We start from the raw sequence: 25,988 nt of genomic DNA, 5'->3' as shown, positions 1-25,988 counted from the left end.
CATGACTCTTGAGGTGGCGCAAAAGTGCCTTGTGGCACTTTTGCAATACCTCCGGGCTGGTGCAAGGAACTTGCACTGGCCAAAGGGTGAGTTGGGATTGCGCCCAGAGAGAGAGAGAGACATAGCCAAGAGGCCTAGTGCTGTACTCTGGTCATTCAAATCAAGCATTAGCTACTTTCATATGGGGGGTAACTCTGCTAAATTTAGTGTTTATTTTTCACATTTTTATACCACGCTTCCTCTACAGAGCTCAGGGTGGTGTACAGGATATCTTTTGTTCTCACAACAACCCTGTGGGGTAGGTTGGGTTGAGAGATAGTGACTAGCCCAAGGTCATCCAGGAAACTTCATGGCTCAGCAGGGATTTGAACCTGGTTCTTCCAGGTCTAAGCCCAGTTTCCAATGCACTGAGAGCCATCCTGGCTCTTTGTCTTAATTGGACTTACCGTAAATGATGGATTTTTCTTGATTCAGGCTGCATTCTGTGAAAGCTGATTAGTACCTAAAGCAACCCAGTAAGGTCTGCCCAGTTTCCAGCTTGTGCATGGCTCAGAAGGGAGGCATCCCATACAAACCCCCATTTTGGACCCAATAGCGAAGTGGGCCATGCAGACCTTTTGTGTCGATGGTGAAAATGAATGTGCAATCCAGGGCAGGTAGAGGAGGGGATATCTAGATGAGGGGACGGCTGTTGGCTGCATGAAAAACTTGTGGTTTTCCCAGTAGGACCTGACATGCAAAGTGAATGTGGGGCAGTATGGGGGGTAATTTGTACCCTGGGTCAAAAAGGGGGCCCAAGGGCCAAAGGAAGGGGCCCAGAAATTTCCTGCAATCTTACATTTTCCAATCTTACTGGGACTCACTGCCCACATGGGATGCTGGAGGCATTACCTTGGGCAAGTAATTGTTGTTGCAAGCCATAAGCGCCACATCAAGGAATGCATACATGATACTCAACACAGTTTCAACTCTGGGAGGAACCTGGCCTTCTACAGTAGCACTTTGGCTTGTGGATCCACTTACCAGGAAGGAGTGTATAGGAGCTCAGAACACAGCTGTGGGCCTACAGCTGCAGCAGAAGCACGTTTTGGTACACACGGGATGCTTGGAGTGTGTGGTTTTCCATATTACTGTAGCTAGCTATCAATGTCACAAGGGCAGGTAGACCTGGGCTCCACCTTGGGAAGCCCACTAGACCTGGGCTCCAAAGACTATTTCAGCTATCACCACCCTTTCCCTGCCTTCTTTTGCCCCCTCCCCAGCCCTCTCACTTTGAGAAGGGGCCCAAAATAAACTGTACCCCCTGATAAAATTCCTTTCTAAGGTCCTGCTGGGCTCAATAAATGTATGGGGCTGCCTTCTACAAGAAGGTCTACAAAGAAAACAATGAAGAAGGAAGTTAAGCAAACCCCAAAGGCAACATGGCTCTGATAATTGTATCCAAGGTCACTTGCATTGTGGGAGACACCCTAAGGAGAAGCCATTAATCCTACACTTATAACTCTCACCCCTCTCATTAAGTAACTCTGATCTGAGAGGACTATTGAATCACACACCGAGTGAAGCCAACACACCCTTCAAATGGGGCTCACCTTTCTTGATCTGAGCATTTTCTGCAGAGGTGGCAGGTCTTCCTAATTTGCAGGTTGAACAAAGTTTCCCAGAAACAGGAGATGGGGTCACCCCACCTTGAAAAACAAGGGCTCTGCCCCTTCTTGCAACTCTTTTGTCATGTACAGAGAGCGGGAGCCAGCACAGAACAAACCCTGCAGCTTGTTTCTGGCTCCCAGCAAGAGCAGGTTAATACAAACTGGTTGTTAGCACACTTCAAAAGGTAGCCTCTAATTTAGAGCTGAAAGTCTTGGAAGGAGGCAAGCCTCCCAAGTATTTCAGGTCAGCATGATCCCAGAGATGGGCTTTCCCCACTTCTTCTGCTTGAGGTTCCAGATCCCTCCTACAAATCGCAGGCACGGCTATGGAAAAGATAGCAGAAACCTGTCCATTCGGCAACAAAGATTGCACTGGGAGCGAGACAGCTAAAATAGCAATTCTTATTCTCAAAACTGGCTCTATTATTATTTACTGGGTTTGGAGCCAGATGAAAGGATCCTTTTGTTTCTGCATGTTTTGTTTAAGAATCTCATGAGGGATTCATTTGCTCCTGGGTTTTAATGTTTTTGCCACTTTGCTGTCTTTTACTGTTTTTATTGATATTAAATTCCTGTTTTTCGCCATCAGGGCAGCATCCATGAGAAGGGGCATCCACTAAAATTGAGTGTTGGGAGAGTAAGGACAGACAAAAGAAAATATTTCTTTACTCAGTGTGTGGTTGGTCTGTGGAACTCCTTGCCACAGGATGTGGTGACGGCATCTGGCCTGGTTGCCTTTAAAAGGGGATTGGACAAGCTTCTGGAGGAAAAATCCATTACGGGTTACAAGCCACGATGTGTATGTGCAACCTCCTGATTTTAGAAATGGGCTATGTCAGATGCAAGGGAGGGCACCAGGATGAGGTCTCTTGTTATCTGGTGTGCTCTCTGGGGCATTTGGTGGGCTGCTGTGAGATACAGGAAGCTGGACTAGATGGGCCTATGGCCTGATCCAGTGGGGCTCTTCTTATGTTCTTAACTACAATTCCCAGGAAGCCTTGCAGGTCTTCTTGTTATCTGATGTCCTCCCTGGGGCATTTGGTGGGCCGCTGTGAGATACAGGAAGCTGGACCAGATGGGCCTATGGCCTGATCCAGTGGGGCTGTTCTTATGTTCTTATGGGGGTAAATGGAGTAATTTGTGCCTGGGCCCCAGGTTTAAACGGGGGCTCAGGACCCAAAGGAGGGGCTCTAGAGATTTCCTGAGATTTTACATTTTCCTATCTCACCCGGACTCGTTGACCATGTGGGATGCTGGGGGCACTACTGTGGGCATGGTAGCAGCTCCTGCCACGTGTCATATGCCCCGAGTCGAGGAATGCATACATGACACTCTTCAACACAAATCTGGGATGAAACTGGCTTGCCACAGTAGCTCTTTGGCTTGTGGAACTGTTTACCATGAAGGAGTGTATGGGAGCCCAGGGACACAACTATGGGGCTACAGCTGCTGCAGTCGCATGTTTTGATACACACAGGACACTTTCCATTCTAGTGTGAATCTAAATATGATAACGCTAATTTTCTGCAATGATTTTCTATATTTGAAAGATTTTAGAGAGACTTAGAAGTATGTTTGCTTTTCCGTATTACTGTATCTAACTGCTGATGCTACGTGGGCAGGTAGACCTGGGCTCTGCATCAGGAAGCCCAGTAGACCTGGACTCCAAAGACTATTTCAGCTGTCGCCATCATCCCCCGACACTGTTTCTCACCCCCCTCTTTTAGGGAGCCCCCCAAAAACTTTGTACCCCCTGATAAAATTCCTCTCAGAGGCCCTGCATAGTAATTTCGATGTCATTGCATTATGTGTCATTGAAATTTGGTATTTTATGTTGTTGTTGTTGCATTTGGGAAATGGTCATGTGTTACATGTGACAAGGCTGATAAGGGCCTGGCTCGGGCGACATGGTTACACAAGGGCCGGCCCATCCATAAGGCCAACTGAATCGGTGGCCTCAGGCAGCAGACTGGCAGGGACCGCCCACTGCCACCCACCAATTCAGTTCCACACTTCGCTCTCACTCCCTGGATTGGAAAAGGAAGAGGAGCACAACACAGAAGCGCGGAGGAGAGTGGTGGGCTGGAGTGTCAGAGGGGAAGAGGCTGGCCCATCATTGGGGGGCAGCATTTGGCACACTGCCTCTGTTGTCAGGAGGTCTTGGGCCAGCCCTACCATGAGATTCCAGCATTTGTGCCCACCTTGCAAGCAGGAGGCAGTTTACAACTGACCTACATTCCCTCCCCCTTGAACAAGTCAAACAGTGCTACAGGCTCCTATTGTCCTGCCTCATTTACATGCAAGAGAGGGAGAGTGAAAACCTTTGTTATTACTGTGCTCCAAGATCAAATCACAGGTCCAGATGAAGTCTGAGCTTCAGACACTGTGGCTGGTTAATAAACTGTCCTTGGAGCAAGCCAGGCTCTCAGACTCCAGTTTGATCCTGCCAAACTGGCCCTTGGTTCAGCTGTTTCAAAACTGGCAAGATGCATTCCCAATTACTTGGTCCCAATTCACAGTCCAGGGATGCAATCCTGAACATACTTACTAGGGAGTCATTGTTGGCAACCTTCAGTCTCGAAAGACTATGGCAGGGGTGTCCAAACTTTTTGGCAGGAGGGCCACATCATCTCTCTGACACTGTGTTGGGGGCCGGGAATAAAAAAGAATTAATTTACTTTTAAAATTTGAATAAATTTACATATATTTACATAAATGAATATATTAGCGATGGAACTTATATGAATGAATGACGGTCTTGCAATAGCTCAAGGCTTATAAAAGTCCTTACACAAAGCAAGACCGGCCTTTCCTTCACTGCTGCTGCAGCATCACAGTCATGAAACAGCAAGCAGTGGAGGGATCCCTCATTCACAGTTCATGCGAGAGGTCAAACTGTCACCCTTACACTGAGAACAGTTGCACTGGGCCAGCAGGGGCTCCAGTAAGTCTCCGGAGGGCCAGATTCTCATTGGAAACTGGGGGCTAATCGCGGGCCAGATTGGGAGTCCTCGAGGGCCGCAAGTGGCCCCCGGGCCGGGGTTTGGGCACCCCTGGACTATGGTATCGCGCTCTGAATGGTGGTTCTGGAACAGCGTCTAGTGTGGCTGAAAAGGCCGATTCGGGAGTGACAATCCCTTCCACACTGGGAGCAGGTGCAGCCTGTCCCTGGTCTGTCTCCCTGGCTGTGGGCCTTCCTTCTTTGCCTCTTAGCCTCAGACTGTTGGCCAAGTGTCTCTTCAAACTGGGAAAGGCCATGCTGCACAGCCTGCCTCCAAGCGGGCTGCTCAGAGGCCAGGGTTTCCCACCTGTTGAGGTCCACTCCTAAGGCCTTCAGATCCCTCTTGCAGATGTCCTTACTAGGGAGTAAGCCCCATTGAACACAATGGGATTTAGCGCCTGAGTAAACATAGCTGTAGAGCTGCAACTGTTACCCTGCACATGCCTGATCTTGGAAGCTAAGCAGGGTCAGGCCTGGTTAGTACTTGGATGGGAGACTGCCTGGGAATACCGGGTGCTGTAGCCTTATACCATAGTCTGTCGAGACTGAAGGTTGCCAACCAGAGCTGCATATTGGACAAAAGGAAGTTTCTGGGACAGTTTCAAAGGCAAGATGTACCACCCCACGTACGCTACACTGCAACAGTTAAGATTTTGACAGTTAAGAATGAGTGTGCTAAGGTTTTCTCTGCCCCATATATACAGGCTTGGAAGTATTTGTCCAGCCTTATGATGTGCAAAGATGTGGTACCCACCAACATACCCAACATATTCCCTTGGCCAGCCAAAGCCTGCTTCCTTGCAGCAGTTTATTACAAGCGATGCTCAATACAAGGGAGGCCCTTTTCCCTCTCACATAACACCAGAACCATGGGACATCCACTAAAATTGATTGTTGGGAGAGTTAGGACAGGCCAAAGAAAATATTTCTTTACCCAGCGTGTAATTAGTCTGTGGAACTCCTTGCCACAGGAAGTGGTGATGGTATTTCGCCTAGGTGCCTTTAAGAGGGGATTGGACAAATTTCTGGAGGAAAAGTCCAACACGGGTTACAGGTCTTGATAGGTATGTGCGAGCTCCTGGTTTTAGAGATAGGCTACCTCAGAATGCCTGATGTAGGGGAGGCCACCAGGACACAGGTTGTGTCTTGTTGTCTTGTGTGCTTCCTGAAGCATTTGGTGTTACCCTGCAGATGCCTGATCTTGTCTGATCTTGGAAGCTAAGCAGGGTCAGGCCTGGTTAGTACTTGAATGGGAGACCGCCTAGGAATACCGGGTGCTGTAGGCTTATACCATAGTCTTTCGAGACTGAAGGTTGCCAACCACCATGGTGGACCACTGTGAGATACAGGAAGCTTCACTAGATGGGCCTTTGGCCTGACCCAGTGGGTCTCTTGTTATGTTCTCTGTATAACAACATAAGCTTGTGTAAGCTTGTGAATAATCACCACTGAAGGAATGTGATCAAACTCACCCAGCAATTTCCAGATGTGCCTTTAGATTCACTTTTATGTGTGGGTGTTAAAAATTCTGGAGGCCACCTCAGCACTACCTTGAAACTGTTTATATCAACAGGAGGGGTATAAATTCCCTGAACCAAAAACAGTTCAATTTATTCTCCCCATCTTTGTTCCCACACTTCTGTTGTACTCTCCACACCCATTGCCCCTTGGTAGGGAAGCAATCAGCAAATGCTCAGGAGAGCTGTATGCATTTCATTTACATTCTGGGATAGTCCCTTTTGGGAAATCACTTTGCCTTTGGGAGGAGAAGTAGATGGCATTTAGATAGTAGTACAGAGTATTCCAAATGCAGTTAATGTTCGCGCAGTCTCATCTGCCCCTACAGTCAGCCAAGGAGGCTCGCCTGACAAGCCTTGCAACCCAGCAAAGGAAAGCCAAAGCATGCACAAAGGCAGGGACTTCTCTGTAGTAGCACCCAAACTATGGCATGTTCTGCCCAGGAAGGCACACCTTTATCTGTTTATGTGTTTCATTATTTTGTTTACAGTCATCTGGCTTGTCTGCCATTTCTTTTAATTTTGTTGAGTGCATGCTGGATTTTTATTTTATTTGGCTTTGTCTTTAACACCCCTGGCCGTTTTTGATAGGGTCATGCTGCTCTTGATCGATGCGGTTGTTTTAAAAAACAAACCCATCCTAGTATATATGAACTGTGGTTTCATCTGGATAGCAAATGGTATAGAGTGTAGCCAGGGCTAGCCCAAGACCACCTGATTGATGCCTGAGGCAACATGCCAAATGCTACCCCCTACCTGATGGTGTGCCAGCCTTTGCTCCTCCCACTCTCCTATGTTAAGCGCTCTCCTCACCTCCAATGCTCCAGCGCTCAGCACTCTCCTCACCTCCACATTTCCTCCCCTTCTGTCCCACTTTTCCAGTCCAGGGAGGAATGGTGGAGGCAAGTAGGAGGACAAAGATGGGCGCCCCCCAAGGTGATGCTTCAGTTGGCCTCATGGATGGTCTGGCCCTGGGTGCAGCAATTCAAAAATAACGCAAGCAGATCCATTGTGGAATTAAGTATCATATATAGTATCAACATCTATAGTATCTTTCCCCAGTGGGGGAAAAGCAGCAGGAGAAGGGTCGTCTTCACAGAAGGTTTAAGAAGAGCCTTCCTTCCACCAGTTTCCCAGATCAAACTGCAGTCCCAGCAGCTGCAGAGTACGTGTAGCACTATGTGTCAAGAAATGCCCTCCCCATCCCTAAGTGTGCAAATGCTGCTTACTGGACAAAGGGAGCACTTCTGACTCCCAACCTTTTAAAAATAGCATGGCAGATGAAGGAATGTTTGCTGGCTTCACACTTGCCAATAATCCATGACCATCTAGTCAGTGTGCAGAGACTAGCAACACAGTAGGCCAAAGCACAACAGGTGACGCATCCCCCCTTTTGCTGCATTTGTGCTGGGAAATAATGCCACATCCATTGAATTTCTGCCTGTCTTACTGTGTCTTTTAGAGAACCAAAGTTGGTAACTCTACAGATCAGAAAAGATATTGCCATGCAAGTCTCATTTCTATTACACCCACACCCACAAAATATCTTGCATGCTCCATGTCTTGTTGCCAGGCGCATTGCACAGGAATTAAATGTGCTGCTCATAAAAGTTGCAATGACCCCGAGTGGGTGCACATGAATTTGCAGGTACATACATCTGTATGGTGCAGGTACATACAGTAATTTATAAGAAATGCAAGATCTTCATATTGTACCAACCACACACACACATGCATACGCAACACATTAATTCCTATCTAGCAGTGTCTCATGAATAGAGCTGGAGCAGAAGATACCACCAGGGGAAAACAAAACAGGGTTTCATCACACCAGCTTTTTACTTGTCATTGCTCCTGTACCAAAAGCAGCTTGCTTGACAACCCTTAACCACTCTGACAACACTAGCTGTGTTACTCCACTGTATCAAGACAGACCTCATGGAGGCAGCACATTGAATGCCACCCCCCCTTATGAGGCAGTGCCCCTGCAGTTGCTTCCATCACTGTTCCTTATAAAGCAAGAGGGAACAAGGTGGAAGAGGAAGTGTGGAGAAGAAGAGAATGGTGGGCTAGAGTGACAGAGATGCCAACTCCTCTCCTCTCCTCCCCAGTCTCTTCTGCTTTGTTCCCTCCTTGCATTTCAAGGAGAGTAAGAAGAGGGAGAGCAGCAGAGAAGGTACCCTCTGCCAATTTGAAGCCAGACCCTCATGAATGGGCCCACCCTGCAGCAGGAACAATGAAGTGGCACCTTCAAAACGATTATAGTGATCATAGCAAAAGTGTCCGTCGGCTCAAGTCCACTTTATCAGATGCATAAAGTGGCATCTTCAATAGACAAAATATGGACAATGTTTAAGAATTGGATCAAGAGAGAGGGGTGGAAAACGCATACAGTAGAACTATACAGTCAGTAAACACAAGAGCAAACATCTGTGGCAATTCTATGTCAAGTTTAAAAATCTAAGGCCCAAATCCTAACCAGCTTTCCAGCACAGGCATAGCGGTACCAATGGGATGTGTGCTGCATCCTGCAGTTGGGTGGCACTCACGGAGGCCTCCTCAAAGTCAGGGGATGTTTGTTCCCTTACCTCGGAGCTGCATTGCCCTCATGTTGTTGCTGGAAAGTGGGTTCAGACTGGGCCCTAAGCAGCAAAGTCGTGGCATTCCTTTGGCACAAATGTGAGCAGCCAGGAAGCCAAAGAGCATGTTCATACCAGGAGGTTTTGCCTGGTCAAGCTCTTACCCCAATGTGCATCATCATTGATTGGCTCTTGGCAGCAACTCACCTAATGCAAGCCCCCAGAAGAGAAATAAGCAGCAAAGTCTCCCCATGTCTCCTCTTTTGCTTGCTGGGCTCGCTCTCTCCAGCCTGACAAGCAGAGAACTGAGCTTCCTTTTAAGAGGAACACAGTCAGCCAATGTCAGCAAGAGCACATTCTCCTGGGGTGGAGCCTTGGCTGGGTGTCAAACAGCTCCCTTTCTCTGGTATGTAAAGACTGTTGCGACACCTGGGCTGAGGAATTGTGTGGAAATGAGGAAGCTCAGAGTTGCTATTTGTTTCCCCCAAGGGAGGGGGCGCTGATGTCCTCAGGTAGACTCCCCTTTCCTTGAATTTTCAGCTGGAAAGAAAGGACACCAATCTCTCTGGGGCAGTGACTTTCAACCACTGGAGCCCCTACTAGCAGCATGATGTGCCTTGTCAAAGGTCAAAAAACCGAAGGCATGCCTTGACAACTTCAGTGCCTTGTCAGTGTGCCTTGAGATGAAAAAGGTTGAAAATCACTGCTCTGGGGCACAATCCTAACTTGCGCTGGGACAGGCTGGCCTGCACGGAATCTATTGCAAGTAGGTGCAGGCTGGGTGCAACTTGGAATGAGGGGATTTTATTCCCCTTATCCTGTGTTGCGCAGCAGCCAGCTCTATGGGGCTACTTGGATCTGCATCCATGAAATCGCGGGCGCAAATCCAAGCCTGCCTGGGTGATGCCTGTGCTGCCACAGCCAGTCCCACCCCCCTCCCAGGCTCAATCCACCCTTGCCCTGCCCCAAAACACCCCTCCCTGCCACCCTCTCCAGCCCCTTGTGCCAGCCTGCCTGGGCCAGCACAAACTTACCCTCTCCAGGTTTGGCACTGCTAGGCCAGCACAGGTCCGTGCGCTGGTCTAGCCTACTCTGAATAGCTGCAAAAGTGCTTTACAGCACGTTTGTGACACTCAGGAGCTGGCACAAGGGACTTGTTCTGGCACAGAGGGGCATTTGGATGGCACTGTAGCAATTTTACCTGTGGAGGGGCAAGAAAAAGCATACATGCCGTCTCCCCACCAGCACCACCACCACTACTTTTGGTCCTTCAGCAATGAGTGAATAAGGGATAGGCGGCTCACAGATTGCCTATTTTTCCATTGGCTAAAATTAACATTTAAGGTTCCTGACACTTAAAAAGAACTTCTGGCTTCTGTCCATTCACTGTATTAATTTATTGCAAATGCTTCCCTCTTGCTTTTTCTCCTTTGCAGGAGCACAAAGTAATTAACACCATAGAATCATAGAGTTGGAAGGGGCCTAATAGGTCATCTAGTCCAACCCCCTGCCTTAGGCAGGAAAACCTCTTAGAGCAGGGGTGCTCAAACTTTCAACTTTAGGGATGCTGGACCTTTAACAAGTGTAGAGAAGAGAGAATTTCAGCAGGTGCAGCTTGTCATCTGTGGGATGACAAGTTGCACCTGCTGCAATTCTCTCTTCTATACACTTGTTAAAGGTCCAGCATCCCTAAAGTTGAAAGTTTGAGCACCCCTGTCTTAGAGCATCTCCAACAGGTGCTTGTAGAGCCTCTGCTTGAATATCTCTAGTGAGGGAGAGTCCACCACCTCTCTCTGCAATCTGTTCCGCTGCCGAACCGCCCTGACTGTCAGGAATTTTTTTCCTGATGTCTAATCGAAATCTCCTCTCTTGCAGTTTGTAGCCATTTGTTCTACTTTCAGAGACAGCTGAGAATAAATTATTCCTTTCTTCCATACAACAGCCCTTTAGGTATTTGAAGAGAGCACTCATATCCCTCCTCAGGCTTTTCTTCTCCAGGCTGAACATGCCCAGTTCCCTCAACCTTTCCTCCCAGGGCTTGTCCTCCAGCCCCCTGATCATCCTCGTCGCTCTCTGCTGAACCTGCTCCAGTTTGGCTGCGTCTTTCTTCAAGTGGGGTGCCCAGAATTGGACACAATACTCCAGGTGAGGTCTAACCAGTGCAGAGTAAAGCAGAACCACAACTCCTCGTGACTTGGAAGCTACGGTTCTGTTAATGCAGGCTAAAATTGCATTCGCCTTCTATGCAGTTTGATCACACTGCTGACTCATGTTCATTCTGTGATCCACTGCAATGCTAAGAACCCGCTCGCAAGTAGTGCTGCCAAAGATCCCCAGGATTGTGCCACTCAGGAGGGCTGTGGGGACTGGGATGCACTCACCAGTCCCTGCAGCAGCCTGTCGAGAGTGCGGGGAGCCCTGCAGTTTTGCGGAGGTGGAGTGCGATTGCTGCGGAGCCCTGCAGATGCTCACACAGAGCTCCCCGCACCCCAGGACAGCTGCTGCAGGGATTAGTGAGTGCATCCCAGTCCCTGCAGCCCTCCTGATCGCACCTCCAGGTGCAATCCTGGGGATTGCATCGCTGCCGCCTCTCCCCCGCCCCCGCCCCTTAAGGGGAAAGGGGCCAGGGCCTTCAGGCTGGGGTGTCTCAACGTCCCAGTCTGAAAACCACTGCCCTAAGCAAAGGCCAGAAGAGAGGGGACAGTTCTAAGCTTCAAAGAGAGAGAATTACAAGGCCAGGTGCCACCATAGAGAAGGCCCTGGCACAGGTTGCCATCAACCAAATATGAAAACAGCCACAACAGGACCACCCATAATGGGACAGGCAAATTCACAAAGGGAGAGATGATCCTTCAAGCATTTAGGCTGCAAACCAGTAAGGGTTCTCTAGGTCATGACCAGCATAACAGAACCAGTTATGCTCCTAAATGTATAGTGCAGGTCAATCAGTAGTGGCATAATGTGGTCACAATCCTATAAGGGGTCTAATGGCTCCAAAACGAAGACTCCAAAGCAAAGGGTCAGGATGCAGTGGTGTCACGAGGGTTTGCATCACCCACTTCAGGAGGCCAGCACATCACCCCCATGAAGGACCTCTTCCCAAGCAGTGGCAGGGCAACACCCTGGGTGGTTGGCATGGTGATGTACCAACACCCCACCCCCACTGGTTTTTTGGCTATAGCTTTTGATAGACTAGAGATATTTCAATGCAATTTTTTCATTACATTCTACATGAAATTACACATTGAATGATGTATAACATGATGATATTATTTGAAAATACCAAGATTTAAAAAATTTGGGCCGGTAGTGGTGTCACCCCCCTGTGCGCGCATCATTTGGTGTGGCCCACACCTCTCACGCCCCCCTAGTGACGCCACTGCCATGATAATATCACGTCTCTTTTGAATTATCTTCTTTCTCACATACATTTAAGGTCTCCCCCATTACAGTACTGCGGGCAAGAGGCCTGTTTTTGGAGCGCGGCTGTTAACAGAAGAGTGACACCGAATCTAAGCAAGGAGAATGTTCCTCCCCTGACCTTCCTGCGCCAATAAGACTTTGGCCTCCTACATTCCTGTGAAGTGAATTGCTGTTAAAAAGCATGGGGAAGGATGCCGTCAGCGCCAGGCACTGCCCAAGGCCCACACCAGGCCAGCCCAGGCTGACCCCAGAACCCTCGGTACCAGTGGCAGAACCCAACGCTCTATTAGGGAGTGAGCAGGGATGCCATGGGACCCAGAGCAGGGCTATGCTCCAGGATGCCAGTTACGTGGCGCTGAGTACAAGAGCCAGGTCAGTCAAAAGCATAGGCAGCAATTTTCAACCACTGGGCCATGGCACATCGGTGAGCTGCAAAAGGTCTGCAGGTGTGCCACAGGAGTCTGGAGCACAGTGGTTGAAAATCGCTGGAAAACGCTTCTGGGTTCTGCGGCTCTGTTTTCTAGGGTAACTGTAGAGAGAGAAATAGGCTTGGGTCAAGGGTTGGGAGACAGCCATTCCCATACGCTACATGGATCTGTATGGATGGCCTGAAACTTTATTTGGAGTTCAGGGGATATTCTGGGCCATTCTGCCCTAAAGCTGCTGAAGTTAGATTTATGACCTTGAATGGTTTTGGAAACTAAATGGCTGTGATTAAGTGCTAGAGTGATTCCTTCCCTTCTTGTTTATCTTAAGGTGCCAGGATAAGGCAAGATAAGGGATGCAGCTAAATGTAACTGTGAATCATCAGTCACAAGATCCTGTGATTCTTTTTTTTTTTTTTTTTGGGGGGGGGGGGGAGGTTCCAGGTGGCAGTCAAGCTCTATTTTTTTTCTATCAAGTCACCTGAGGCATAAGAGCCAGATAGCTCAGGCACAGTGTCTTATCATCCACCAGGGCCTGCTAGAGAAATTTTATCAGGAGGCACAAAGTTTCTTTTGGGCCACTTCCCAAAGCAGGAGGGGAAAAAATAGAGCAGGGGGAGGGTGGCAACAGCCGAAATAGTCACTGGAGTCCAGGTCTACCTTCCAACCGGTGTCTGCAACTAGATACTGTTATATGGAAAACCAAACACACTCCTCTCTAGAAACTTTTAAATATAGAAAATGGTTGCAGAAAATCAGCATCATCGTCTTTAAGCTCACACTAGAATGGAAAGCGCACCAAAATGGACCCCTGCAGCAGCTGTGTCCCTCAGCTCCCATACATTCCTTCATGGTAAGCGGATCCACAAGCCAAAGAGCTACTGTAGCAGGCCAGTTCCCTCCCAGACCTGCCACTGTGTTAAGGAATGCTATGCATTCATTCCTCGGTCTGGTGCAGCGGGAGCTGCTGCACACCTGCGGTCGCAAGCCCAACATCCCACATAGGCGGCAAGTCCAGGTGAGATCATAAACTGTAGGATCCCAGAAAATTTCTGGGTTTCGTTCTTTGGCCCCTGAGCCCCCTTTTTGAAACTGGGCCAGGTTAAAAATGACCCCATATCCCCATGTCATCCATTCCTTTTTTTTTTTTTCTTTCTCTAATACTGAGAAAAGGTCAGGGGAGCTTTTGGTGGCCACTCTCTCTTTCCTGCCATTTGCCGCCTGGTATGCAGACCTTCAGGCTTTGTACCAAGATGGCAAACCAAGAAGGAGGAGCATGAATTTCCTGAACTCTGAATCACTTTAGCCTATAAAACTCACTCTGCGGAATTCCAATTAGCAGTTAAGGGGCAGGGGCCAATCCTATCCCACTTTCCAGTACTGTTGCAGTCACAATTGAGCCCTGAGATAAGGGAACAAAGGTTCTCTTATCTCCAGGAGGCCTCTGAGATTGCCGCCCTACCACAGGATGCAGTGCATACCCTATTGGCACAGCTGTACCAGCACTGGAAATTTGGATAGGATTATGCCCTAATTAAATTAGGATAAATAGATTAAGTTAGAGCCTTTGATATTTCTTATTGCTGTGTTTTATACCGTGTATACTGTATCTTTTGAGAGCATTTGCTCTCCTTATGAAATTCTATTATTTAATCTCAATAAACCCTTTAAAAATGAGGTTCTAATTTGTTTGGGTGAATCTAAGCAGGCCTGAGGAGAGGAGGGGTGGGGGCCAAATCTCCAGGGCCCAGGCCTCCAGGGGGCCCGGGCCATGACAAAGCAAACTATATACAAGGGGGGTGCATATATGCAGATCTCATAACCGTGGATTCAGTTGTCCACGGATCAGGTCTGGGGTGCCCCCATGTGCGCCCTTTTTGGAGGTGAGAGGAGCAGAGCCTCTGCCAGGCTCACACTGAGCTTTAGAGCTCAAAATATGTGACTTCCGGGTTCACGGAGAAATAGGATGTGACGTTTTTAATGTCTTATAAGGCAATAGGAGGCCCAGGGAAGCCCTTCAGGAAGTCCTCAGAAGCCCCTCCAGAGGTGAGGGGAGTGGACTTCACCTTGCCTCTGGGAGGGGTGGCTCTCTGGACCACGGGGTCGGGCCTTCACCGATATCCGCAGTTTAAGTTATCAGTGGGGATTTCTGGAACGGAACCCCCACAGATAAGGGGCCATGCCTGTAGTACAAAATAAATTTATTACAAAACAATTTGGGGTGCCTTAATCTCAGCCTATCCAGGGCTGCATTTGCATTATAACTTCAATTCACTTTCAGTGCACTTCTATTCCCCCAATTTATTCTGGAGTTTGTTAAGAGTAGCTCTAACAACTCGAAGAGTCCTTAACAAACCACAGCCGTGTTCCCCACCCCCCAGAATGCTTAGGAGGAATAGAAGTGCATTGAAAGTGGATTAAGGCTGTAGTGGAAATGCAGCCTAGGCCTTCTCCATGAGCACCAACATGTTTTAGTACAATTCAACCATGGGAAAGTGAAACTTGCACCTTCAGACCAGAATCTCTCCACCCCAGTTGGTCGAGTAGTTGGTCACCCAGTTCAGTCCACAGAATTCCCACGCCACAATAATCAACTCCTCCCCTTCTTTTAGTTTTGCGTGTGCCCAGAACACATGGCATCGTATCAAGTCTATGTGTGCTTTGGTATTGTTTGAAAGTGAAATTAGCAGTATGGAGTACAAATATAAGTCTGGAGCATAGACGAGGAAAAGAAAAAAAGGGGGGGAAATGAAAAATAAAAAGAGCCCAGTTTATTTCACCTAGCCTTTGTTTCAAAAATCATCACATAATAATGATGGAGATGGTGAAAGCCAGTCCTTTGATGCCAATGCATGATTGGAAGAAGAAAAAGCAAAGGAGAAGAATTTTGCTAAGGTAGAAGAAAAGAAATGCAGTAGGACTACTCAGAGTAAGGAAATTATCACATTCTGATCAACGTTTTCTTTAGATTCAATCTTATTCATGCTAAGCTAAAACTGTCAATTAAAAATTTGCTTAAGACCTGTAGCAGCATCTGATTTGTAGGAAAATGTAGGAGGGGGGCAATCAGGCATCTTGCCCTGGGCCCAATGCCAGCTCTCAGCAGCCCTGAATTTAAGGGCATGCTGAGTACAGTCCAGAAGCCTGAGACAGGACTCAGTTAATTTGGGAAATGAAAGCGATTATCTAATTGTGTACTGTGCAGGTGGGACCTCGATATTCAGTGATTTGTATCCACTGATTTGACTCACCACTTATAACAAGGTCCACTTTTAAATGCCTTGTAACAAGGTAAAAAGCACCAAAATCCCATTTCCAGCCTGTGTGCTGTTAAATATCAACTAGATTCCACTATTCACCCCATCTAGTGGCTGAATGTGATATAGCAACTACTCTATATACCAAAGCATTCTTGGGTGACAATGGAGGAGTAAAAAATGGGTCTTTAAAGCTAATTTTCTACTAATATGGTGTCCACTGACCCACAGTCTGAGAAACGCTTGGTTAGTGCATACCTCCAGTCTAATCACAACCCAACCGTGCACTATCTCCCCAGATTGGCTCCTTCCTTCTGTCACACCACCTCATACTCTTGGAGGGAGAAGGAGGAACGAACCAGTCAACGAGACACAGGCTGGGTCTCCAAGAAACGCTCAAAGGGTGGCTGTCTTGGTTCATGGAAGCAGCAGTGGTGGCTGGAGCCTTAGCATGAGGGGGCTACGTGTTTCTGGAAGACATGGCGGCTGCTTCTATCTTCCTCTCTCAGGCACTCCAGCAAGTTCTCCTTGTGCAGCGCTCTCATCACATGATCCATGCTGCTGTCACTGCCATCATGATTTCCCTCATGGATACCTAAAGTGAACATCTAGGGAGGGTCATGGGGGGGGGGTCTCTCGCTGGTTGGTCTCTGAGTGTTCTGGCTGGGGCCGCTCAGGAGTCTGCGATGTTGGGGGTGGCATGAATCTCTAAGAACATAAGAACAGCCCCACTGGATCAGGCCATAGGCCCATCTAGTCCAGCTTCCTGTATCTCACAGCGGCCCACCAAAGCCAGTGGGTCTCCTAGTACTCCATCTCCCTTTAATTTCTCCAGGATGTTTTTCTAGTTTAGAACATGCATGTACCAAACCCGTGACTGATGATTACAACACTTGGATCAGGAGGCATGTCAGAATTGCAGAACATGCAAAACAAGGGCTGTGAGATTTGAGCCAGGAGGAACACTCCTGTGACATCCTACGTAATTATAGGATACAATTATGTAACACATTCATCCCAATTATCTTCAGGGAGAAAAATGGAAGTACAAATGAGTCTGGGTTTACCCCACCTCCAAAGAAAAAGGTAACACCATGGGGAATCGCAGTGAATGTCCAGGGAGTGGAAGGAGAAGGAGCAGCAGTGGATGCAAGAAGGCGGACACTGGTGAGCACCTCTCCAGCATTCTGCTGCCTGATGCAACTGTTTCAATTGATCTCATGGATGGGCCAGCCCTGAGAGAACCAGATAAACAGAAGAGAAAGCACAGCAACAAGAAAATGGCCCATCCCTTGAACGAAGCTTTCAGGTCCCACCCAAAGCATTCAGGGAAATCCAAAAGGCACTTCCCTCATATCGATTAGTCTTGGGACACACGCCAAGAGGAAGTTCTCCTGCATTGGCCTCATGGATGCAATAAGGAACTGCGCAAGGACAACGCCAAGAGAAACCCACACAAAGTTTCACTGATTTAAGATAGAGATTGACTGAGCCCAAAAACTATCTTGAACGAAAGCTTGTGCCTGGAACACCTATGCTTTTTTTCTCACTTCCCTATAATCACTCAAGCTCAGTTAGGAAATGCTGTCTTTCTTTTTTCTCTCTCTTCAAGGCAAGAGGCTATCCAGCTGACATGGGATATTTGCATAAAGAAGGTGGCCAATGTTTCAGCCAGCTCTTGTAGCTATGCTTTTTATAGCAATAGGACAGTCTCTTATAAACAGTTTCTCTTGCTGTGGCAAAATGCTCAGTTGCTAATGTCTGCAAATTCTGCTGCTGCCAAAAGCATGAGAGCAGGACTGACTTTTTTTCTGGTTAGTTGGCAATCTTTTCTGTAAACAGAATCCTGTAAACAAGATCATGCAAGCTTGGCTTCAAAGATTCAGGCCTGCTTCAAGGGTTCTGCTTTTCAGAGCATGGAAACCATTGAGGAATGTAGTTTCCATGCTCTGAATAGTAAATCCTGGAAGCAGGCTTGAATCTTTGAAGCCAAGCTTGTTTGATCTTGTTTACAAGATTCTGTTTACAGAGAAGGTTGCCAACTGACCAGAAAATTACAAGTCAGTCTTGCTGTCTTGTCTTTCTGTTCCTCTGACTAACTTGTTTGTCCTCAGCTATTTCTTGGGCGTTGCCTGTGACCTGTCACACATATATTTACAAAAGAACATGAGGTTTCGTGAGAAGGGAGGGTCCATAGCTGACTGGCAGAGCATCTTTTTTGCACAGAGGCAGTCCCAGGTTCAAGTCCTGGCAGCATCTCCAGGCAGGGTTCAGAAGAACTTGTGTGACACCCTGGAGAGTCACTGCCAGTTGACAATAAGGAACTATGTGGCCCAAAGGTTTGAGTCAGTACTAGGCAGCTTAACTGGTTCAGGACCAGTCACTAGCTATTTCCCCTTGCTTGTTTCCCATCCTTCTTTTCAGTCTCCCAAGGGAGTCACTTCAACAAATCCTGATGGAAACAGGGAAATAAGGATGACAAAATCATAAAGCTGAACTACCCTATAGGGAGCAGCAGAGGGCATTGCAAGTCAAGCTTGATGTTGTCGACCAGGGTTCTTCACGTGGTAATGCAATCACCAGGCAAGCTGATTCAGAGCATCCAACAAAGACAATCCTTGAAATTAATTTCACCCCTCCATTTATTACATGCAGATTTTGGGCACAATCCTAACCAACTTTCCAGCACTGATCTAGCTGAAATGCAGCCCCAAGGTAAGGTAACAAACATGCCCTTACCTTGAGGAGGCCTCCTTGACTGCCCCCCCCCCACTGCAGGATGCAGTGCACGCCACATTGGCACAGCTACGTCAGTGCTGGAAAGTTGGTTAGGACTGCACCCTAAGTGACATTTCACACCCATTCTTAAATCATCTCAATGGCTTTGTGCCAGCTCCCTGGATCCAGCACAAGCTCCTTGTCCTTACATTCAAAGCCCAACACAGCTGTGCCCTTCTCTATCTCTCCACTCATGCCTATGGACTGCACTCTTCCAGCCCACCACCCTCAAGTATCAGAAGATCTCCTGCTCCTTCTGGTGACTTTGTTTGTCCTTTGCCCCTTGCTTCCCACAACACGTGCAGGATACTCCCTCACTCACAACCTTCAAATGCCGCTGGAAAGCCCACCTTTTCCAGGGATCAGTGGCATTGCTAGGGGGGTGCCACTGGGTGTGGCACACGAGGGATGACACCACTACTAAGCCAGAGTGGTGTAGTGGTTTCAGAGAAGGACTTAGACCTGGAAGATCCAGGTTCTAATCCCCCCTCGGCCATGAAGCTTCCTGGGTGACCTTGGGCCAGTCACTTCTCTCAGCCTCACAGGGTTGTTGTGAAGATAAAAGGAGGGGAGCAGCTGTGTACACTGCCCTGAGCTCTTTGGAGGAGGGGTAGTATAAAAATGTGAAAAATAAAATGGTCAACATTTTTAAGATCTTGGTATTTTTGAATAATACCATCATGTTAGATATCATTCAATGCATAATTTCATGCAGAATGCAATGAAATAAACCACATTGAAATATCTCTATTCTATCAAAGGTTACAGCCAGAAAAACATTGGGGTTGGGCAATGGTGCATCACTATGTCCACTTCTCGGGGTGTGCTAGGCCTTGCTCACTGCATGGAAGGAGGTCCATCACGGGTGATGTGCTGGCCTCCTGCACCAGGTGATGCAAACCTCGGTGACCCCACTGCCAGCCATTCTTTGGCCCCAGCCTTAGTCCGAATTCCCTGTTGCTACCAAGTGTAAGTACTGTACATGAAAGCGCAAGAATCACATAGGTGATTGCCTATGTCACTTTCCCCTGTCTCCCCCACTCTTCTCTCTCTTCCTTGTATTCCTTGTGTCAGTTTCTAGACTTTACATGATCCCTTTGGAAGTGAGACTTAAAGCTTCATGTACACCAGGGGTGTCCAAAGTTTTTGGCAGGAGGGCCACATCATCTCTCTGACACTGTGTTGGGGGCCATGGAAAAAAAGAATTAATTTACATTTAAAATTTGAATAAATTTACATAAGTTTACATAAATGAATAGATTAAAGATGAACTTATATGAATGAATGAAGGTCTTGCAATAGCTCAAGGCCTATAAAAGGCCTTGCACAAAGCAAGGCTGGCCTTTCCTTTGCTGCCGCTACTGCATCACAGATGTGAAACAGCAAGCAGTGGAGGAAGCCCTCATCCCACAGCTCATGCGAGAGGTCAAACAGTTGCCCTCACACTGAGAGCAGTTGTGTCGAGCCAGTGCAGGCTCCAACAAATCGCCAGAGGGCCAGAGGCTCATTGAAGACTGGGGGCTCCCTGAGGGCCGCATTGAGAGGCCTCGAGGGCCACAAGTGGCCCAGGGCCAGGGTTTGGGCACCCCTGATGTATACTGATGTGACTATAAAAATAGTATGAATGATATAATTTATAATATGAAAGCTATATGAGTTTTTTTTGTATCTTATGCATATAGAAACTTGCAGCTAAAAAATTTCCTGCATGATGATGTCACTTCCGACCATGACATCACTTCTGGTGGGTTGTGACAGATTGTCATTCTAAAAAGTGGGTCCTGGTGCTAAAAGATTGAGAATCACTGCACTATGCCATGCCAGAATCAAGAGAAAGCAAGACAATAAGACTGTAATGACTTAAGTGGAGAAGAAAAGGCATGGTTGTGTTATTGTTATTCAGACCTTACCCACTTCCCTCCCATGTTGCAAATTGTCACAACTTCCCTTTCTTCTGTCCTCGGATGTGAGAAACATAACTTCATGAATGGCAACCTCCTCATCCCCAAGAAGCTCTCAGCAAAGCAGCACCCTGCACCAAAGACTTGCAATACGCTATCGGTTCAATTCTATCTGGGCCTTCTGCTGACAGAACTTCCGTTCTGTTTGGTGCAAGGTCCAGGCTGCTGACATGGCAGCTGCTGCTGTGATGGTGCACCAGCTGGGCCCACCAGTGGCCCTGGGTGTGCGCCACTGGCCTCCAGAGCCCTAACTGGAGCAGAAAGTTGTCCGAGGGGGCATTCCAGGGGAAGATCGGGGCAAAGAGTGGAATTGCCCAGATATCAGTGGCAGTGGTGGTGCTGATATCCTGTGCCCCTGGCCCAGGCTTGACACACCCCCTTGGTTCACTCAGATATATGCCAGCCAAAGTGCTGGCACAGATCTAAGTAGCCCATGGTAACAGTGGAGTTGGTAAATTAAAAAGATTTTTTACTTACCTGTTCATCGTTACCTGGTCCCCTGTACCACTGTTCACTTTGGGCCAACCCAGGAAAGGTTTGGGCTGTTAGGGCACAATCCTAACCCACTGTCCAGCACCAACATAAGGGCAATGCAGCTCTGAGGAAAGGGAACAAACATTCCCTTACTCTGAGGAGGCCTCCATGAGTGCCACCCAACCGCAGGATGCAGCACATGTCCCATTGGCATTGCTATGCCAGCGATGGAAAGTTGGTTAGGCTCATAGGCTGATTATGATGGACTCCATCTCTGACTTACAGGGTGTCACTGAACTGTGTCTTCAATTTGTCCCTATTTCTGAAATCAGTTTATTTTCTCATCCCTTGTAAACTATCGTCCCTTCTTGGGACCTAATGTAACTTTTGGGAGTTGTCAAGGATGTCTCTATAAAGATGCATCCTAGATGCTTTCAGTTTCAATTCTTTCCTTCAGGTCTTTAAAAGGTAAATCATGGAGAGAGAGAGAGAGAGAGAGAGAGAGAGAGAGATGGGGTTACTAGCTTAGATACATCTCAAAGCCTAAGATTTCTGGCTGGGGGGAAGCCCAATAACTACCCCTGCTAATTGGGTAAGAGGCACTTTTTAAGTGGGTCGCTCTTCTTTTATTTAGTGGGGGGGGGGGAGAGTAACTGGCCCTCCTCACCCCAGCACTGCCTTTTCTAGTGGCTGTTTGCTGGTGTTCTTTTGCATCCTTTTAGATTGTGAGACCTTTTGGGACAGGGAGCCAATTTTGGGACAGGGACCTTTTGGGACAGGGAGACAGGGAGACAGTTGTTTGTTTGATGGTTCTGAGGTGGTTTCCATCGATATCCTGAAAATGCCCTGTGATTATCCTTGGTTGCCTGTGCACCTGGGGGGAGGGGGAAGCAAAAAGATGGAGAAACAAGGTTGTTTGGAGTGAACTGACAATCCTAGGGACCCTAGCACCAGTAATGTGCAGTCAGGGGAGGCAGTGCCTCATAGGACCAAAGAAGTAAAGAGAGAAAGTCTTGCCTTTCCATGCTGTTTTCTCCAGCATAGTCAGTGAGCAAAGCAGTGCGCGCACACAGCCAATACATAGGGAAGCAGTTAGCTGGCGATTCGCTGCAATCATGGCTCACTTCCAATGAAAAAGAGGCAGGGTGCCTTCATCAATAATTGCTGAGGAGGCAGCAGGCAGAACTGCCTCAGCAGATTAAGCTGCAATCATGGCTGACTCCCACTGAAAAATGGCAGGAGGCCTTGCATCAGCAGGCTCTGGGGAGACAAAAGGGAGAGCTGCCTCAGCTCTGTTCAAAGAAACCATGAAAAAAGCAGGGAGCCTGTGTGAAAGGAACAGGCTTTCTAAAGCACCAGGGGAGGCCATTATTGAGCTGCCTCAGGGGGCCTGTGCGGAGCTCTCCCTAGTTCTGAGTGGGAGAAGGGATTAGTTATTTTATTGGGGGGGGGCGGCGAAGTGTGTCTATGTTTCAGGGAAGGTAAGATCCACTAAGGAAGACTGAGCTTAAGGGGGGGGGGGAAGTGAGTGAGCAGTCATGTGGCAGTCCTCCCTTGGGCATGGACCTCTCCTCATGTCACCACCTAGCACACATGAACAGAAAAGCAAGTAGTTACAGAAATGCACGTAGTACTGTGAGGTACTGCCAAAGATCCACTGAATTGCTTCCTTTCCATCCTTCAGACACCACCTGACAGTAAATGTCACGGAATGCGCTTGAGTTGCGACAGTTGCGAACAAAGTATAACCAGGTTCCGTTGTGAAATTAAGCACCCTGCAAAGCAACTGCTCTGGGTCAGTTTTACAAAACACTCCCTGCAGGATATTTCACAATGCGGCTGGCTGGCTTTCTTATATCTTCGCTGCAACACAGTACAAGAGAAATGGTACCAGTAAATTAACACCAAGTTCAGCAAGTGGGAAGGTACCACCAGCATGTCATAGGGAGTGGGTGAGTGGGAGAGATGTGACTCAGGCTGTGGTTCTTGGCGTGGGGACAGGAGCATTACTGCATATCCTCCGTACATGAAATGATAATGGCCCACGTCACAGTGTTTTGAGCATTTGTTTGAAGATTTAATTGCTGCTTTTCTAACATCTGCTTACAGCTGCTTACACAGCAATGAGTGAAAAAGATAAAACTATAATTGTGAATGTGTGTATGTGCGTGCGTGCATGCGTGTGTAAAAACCTATTTTTTTAAAAAAGGAGCCAATGAAGAGCACATTTTTTTTCCTACAGGGAAGATCTCAAATAAATGAGATAATATAAATTTAAAAATATCTCCTACCTGAGGTCACATGGATGCAATGGCGGTCCTGGGGTGGGCAGGGGGGCATAAGCCCAAGGCACCACACCTGTGGGCCCTGTGGGGGTGGCAATACTGCACCCATCGTGGTGGCAATCCCCCTGCTGTGCTACCACCCTCCAGAGCTGTTCTGGAGGCAGGTGAAGCCCTGTGCTGCATCTGCAGGCACTCCAAAAGCCTTCTGAGGCCTCCAGAGTGCCCTTAAATAGTACTTCAGGTTTTTGTTGGAAAACTGGAAATGTTATTTAATGGTGCTCCTGAGGCCTCAGAAGGCTTTCAGAGCATCCAGGAACATCATGCAAGGTTCCGTAGGCTGATAACGTAGCCCCTTGGGGGGGCAGTGTGTTGTGGGGGGGCAGCATGTTGTGTTCCTGTGACCTGGGGTGGCACAGGTGCCAGGTCTGCAACTGTATGGATGATATGGTACAAACAGTGTAATTTCAGTTTTATTAAATTTCCCTACCACTTATCAACATGTGCAATGCCCCCCTCCCCATTCCAGCTGTGATTCTTGGGAAGCAGGTCTTATGGAATTCCATAGTATTTGCTTTCCAATAAGCACACTAAATAATACAGCCTCTGTGAGGCACTGTCACAAGCTGTGATTGTGGCAGTTTCTGTTCCAGGTGTACAACTGTGAGCGGCCGCTCAATGGAGTCACAGATCAACCATAGGAGTTCGCCTGGCCTGCGCAGACAAGTGCCAGGACCGTGATTTCAAGATAGCAACAGGAAGAGATAGCTCAAACAGATGAAGGAAGATGCAGAACCTCATCTACAGGGGAAGGTGTGAAAGATGAGGATGGAAAGGAAATGGATGTTTTCGAATTTGGCACAAAGGAAGGAGGAACAGTATGAAGCCAAAAGTAGAAATAGCAAACAAAACTTGGACTGGGAACTAAGAACAGGCTTGCAATGTTCTAAGGTTTTGCTTAAACCCTGCAAATTGCCACAAATATGGAAGCATTGCAGCCAAACCAACAAAAACACAACCAGAAGTCTTCACTGAATATGATGTCTACCTTCACCTTCAACTCAAAGTGCTGGTAATTAACGCTACATGACTTGGAGGATCAACTCCTACTATACAAAACTGCTGACTCTTGAGAATATCTACTGAGCTGCTGCTGCAGGTGCCGTCACCAGAGGCACTGGGGCACTAGATGCCATCACCAGAGGCATCACTAGGGACAGCGCCACCAGGTACGAGAACTCACTGCATTATCCCCTTGATGGACCTCCTCCCACACCACACCATCCAGAATAAATTACAATATCCATGCAGTGGCATCATTAGGTTTGGTGTAACCCCCCTCAACTCCTAAGATTGCACTGCACCAGCGCCAGCTTGGGAGGGTCGCAAATGCACCATAAAGCATGTTTGCGCCTCCTTGAGTGACAGCTGTGCTGTTGCAAGGATGTGCTCTGGCCCGCAGAGGCTGCATCCATGCCAACAGAGGAAGGTAGGTCCACGCCGGCCAAGCTCATGGGTGGGTGGCAAAAGAGAGGAAGGTGGGACTCCCAGCAGTTGTGCCAAATCCTGACCCCATTCCTGGGCAGCCCGGAGCAGCTCCAGGCTGCTTGGATCTGTGCCACCTCTTTAGGTTGTTGCAGCGGCTGCATTTGGTCTGCACTGGCTCTCCCTGGGGTAAGGGGAAGAGTTCCCCTTGTCCAAGGCTGAGCCTCTTTCATCCCCAAACTCACGCTGGATATGGGGCAAGCCTGCCAGCCTCCCTGTTCCAGTGCGGGTTAGGACTGCACTGCCAATTGATTTATTTATTTTAATATATAACAGTAAGGGTCACCCAACCAATCAGTCACCAACAAAAAACCAGTGGCCAACTTGATGACACTCACAAAACCAAATAAGGAGTTCTAGCATTAGCTCTGAGACATGGAAATAAAAGCTGACTCATACTAGTACCTGACTGGTTCCCTGCTGCATCATAAGAACACCTCACTCATTGGTACACAGAACCATCAGTCCAATTGATCAGTTTTGAGCTAAGAATATCCACTTTTTATTACATAAAGCAGCTGTGATATCCTTTTCTGGTTATTTAGCTATAACATTTGACAGATTGAAGATATTTCAGTGTGATTTGTTTCATTGCATTCTAAATTAAAGTACACACTGAATGATATATAACATGAAGGTATTATTTGAAATTCACAAGTTTTTCACAATTTTTGCCAGTAGTGGTGTCAACCCCCTCCAGTTCATCATCTGGTGCAGTCCGCACCTACCTCACCCCCTTAGCGATGCCCCTGGCCATCATCTTGAGAAGTATGGTTAGAAGTGACTTGCAACAGGGGTTTTACTGTTGTGGCATCCAGGCTATGGAACTCCCTCCGATATGAGCTGGTCCCTTCCCAAATGATGTTTTGCAAGGGACTGAAAACTATTCTGTTTCAACCAACCTGCCATTGATTCACTGCTGATCTGCTCTGTTATGCGTTTTATATTTTGTTTAGGTAATTACATTCATTTTGGCTGATCAGGGGATTATTTCAGTTCTGGTGTTGCCGCTTGATGGCATTTTCTTGTATTCTTCATTTGATTTCATAATGTTTTTCATTTTGGAATCATGAGCCATGGAGACAGGAAAGGTGAAA

The 25,988-nt window shown here is 47.7% G+C and overlaps 1 protein-coding gene across 1 annotated transcript in view; it reads right to left on the bottom strand.

Annotated features, from left to right (window-relative positions):
* Positions 1-9,030, bottom strand: part of LOC136661349 (digestive cysteine proteinase 2-like) — a 42,041-nt gene extending 33,011 nt beyond the window's left edge. Inside the window, exon 1 of the mRNA XM_066638507.1 lies at positions 8,954-9,030. Within this exon, the coding sequence (XP_066494604.1) occupies positions 8,954-8,999 (46 nt within the window). The 5' untranslated portion in view covers positions 9,000-9,030. The remainder of the gene's footprint in view (positions 1-8,953) is intronic.
* Positions 9,031-25,988: the final 16,958 nt, after the last annotated feature.

The sequence above is a fragment of the Tiliqua scincoides genome, chromosome 10, assembly GCF_035046505.1.
Source record: "Tiliqua scincoides isolate rTilSci1 chromosome 10, rTilSci1.hap2, whole genome shotgun sequence".
NCBI classification, from domain to species: domain Eukaryota; kingdom Metazoa; phylum Chordata; class Lepidosauria; order Squamata; family Scincidae; genus Tiliqua; species Tiliqua scincoides.
The sequence above is the reverse complement of the archived record's forward strand: the minus strand, read 5'-3'. Positions and strand labels throughout refer to the sequence as shown.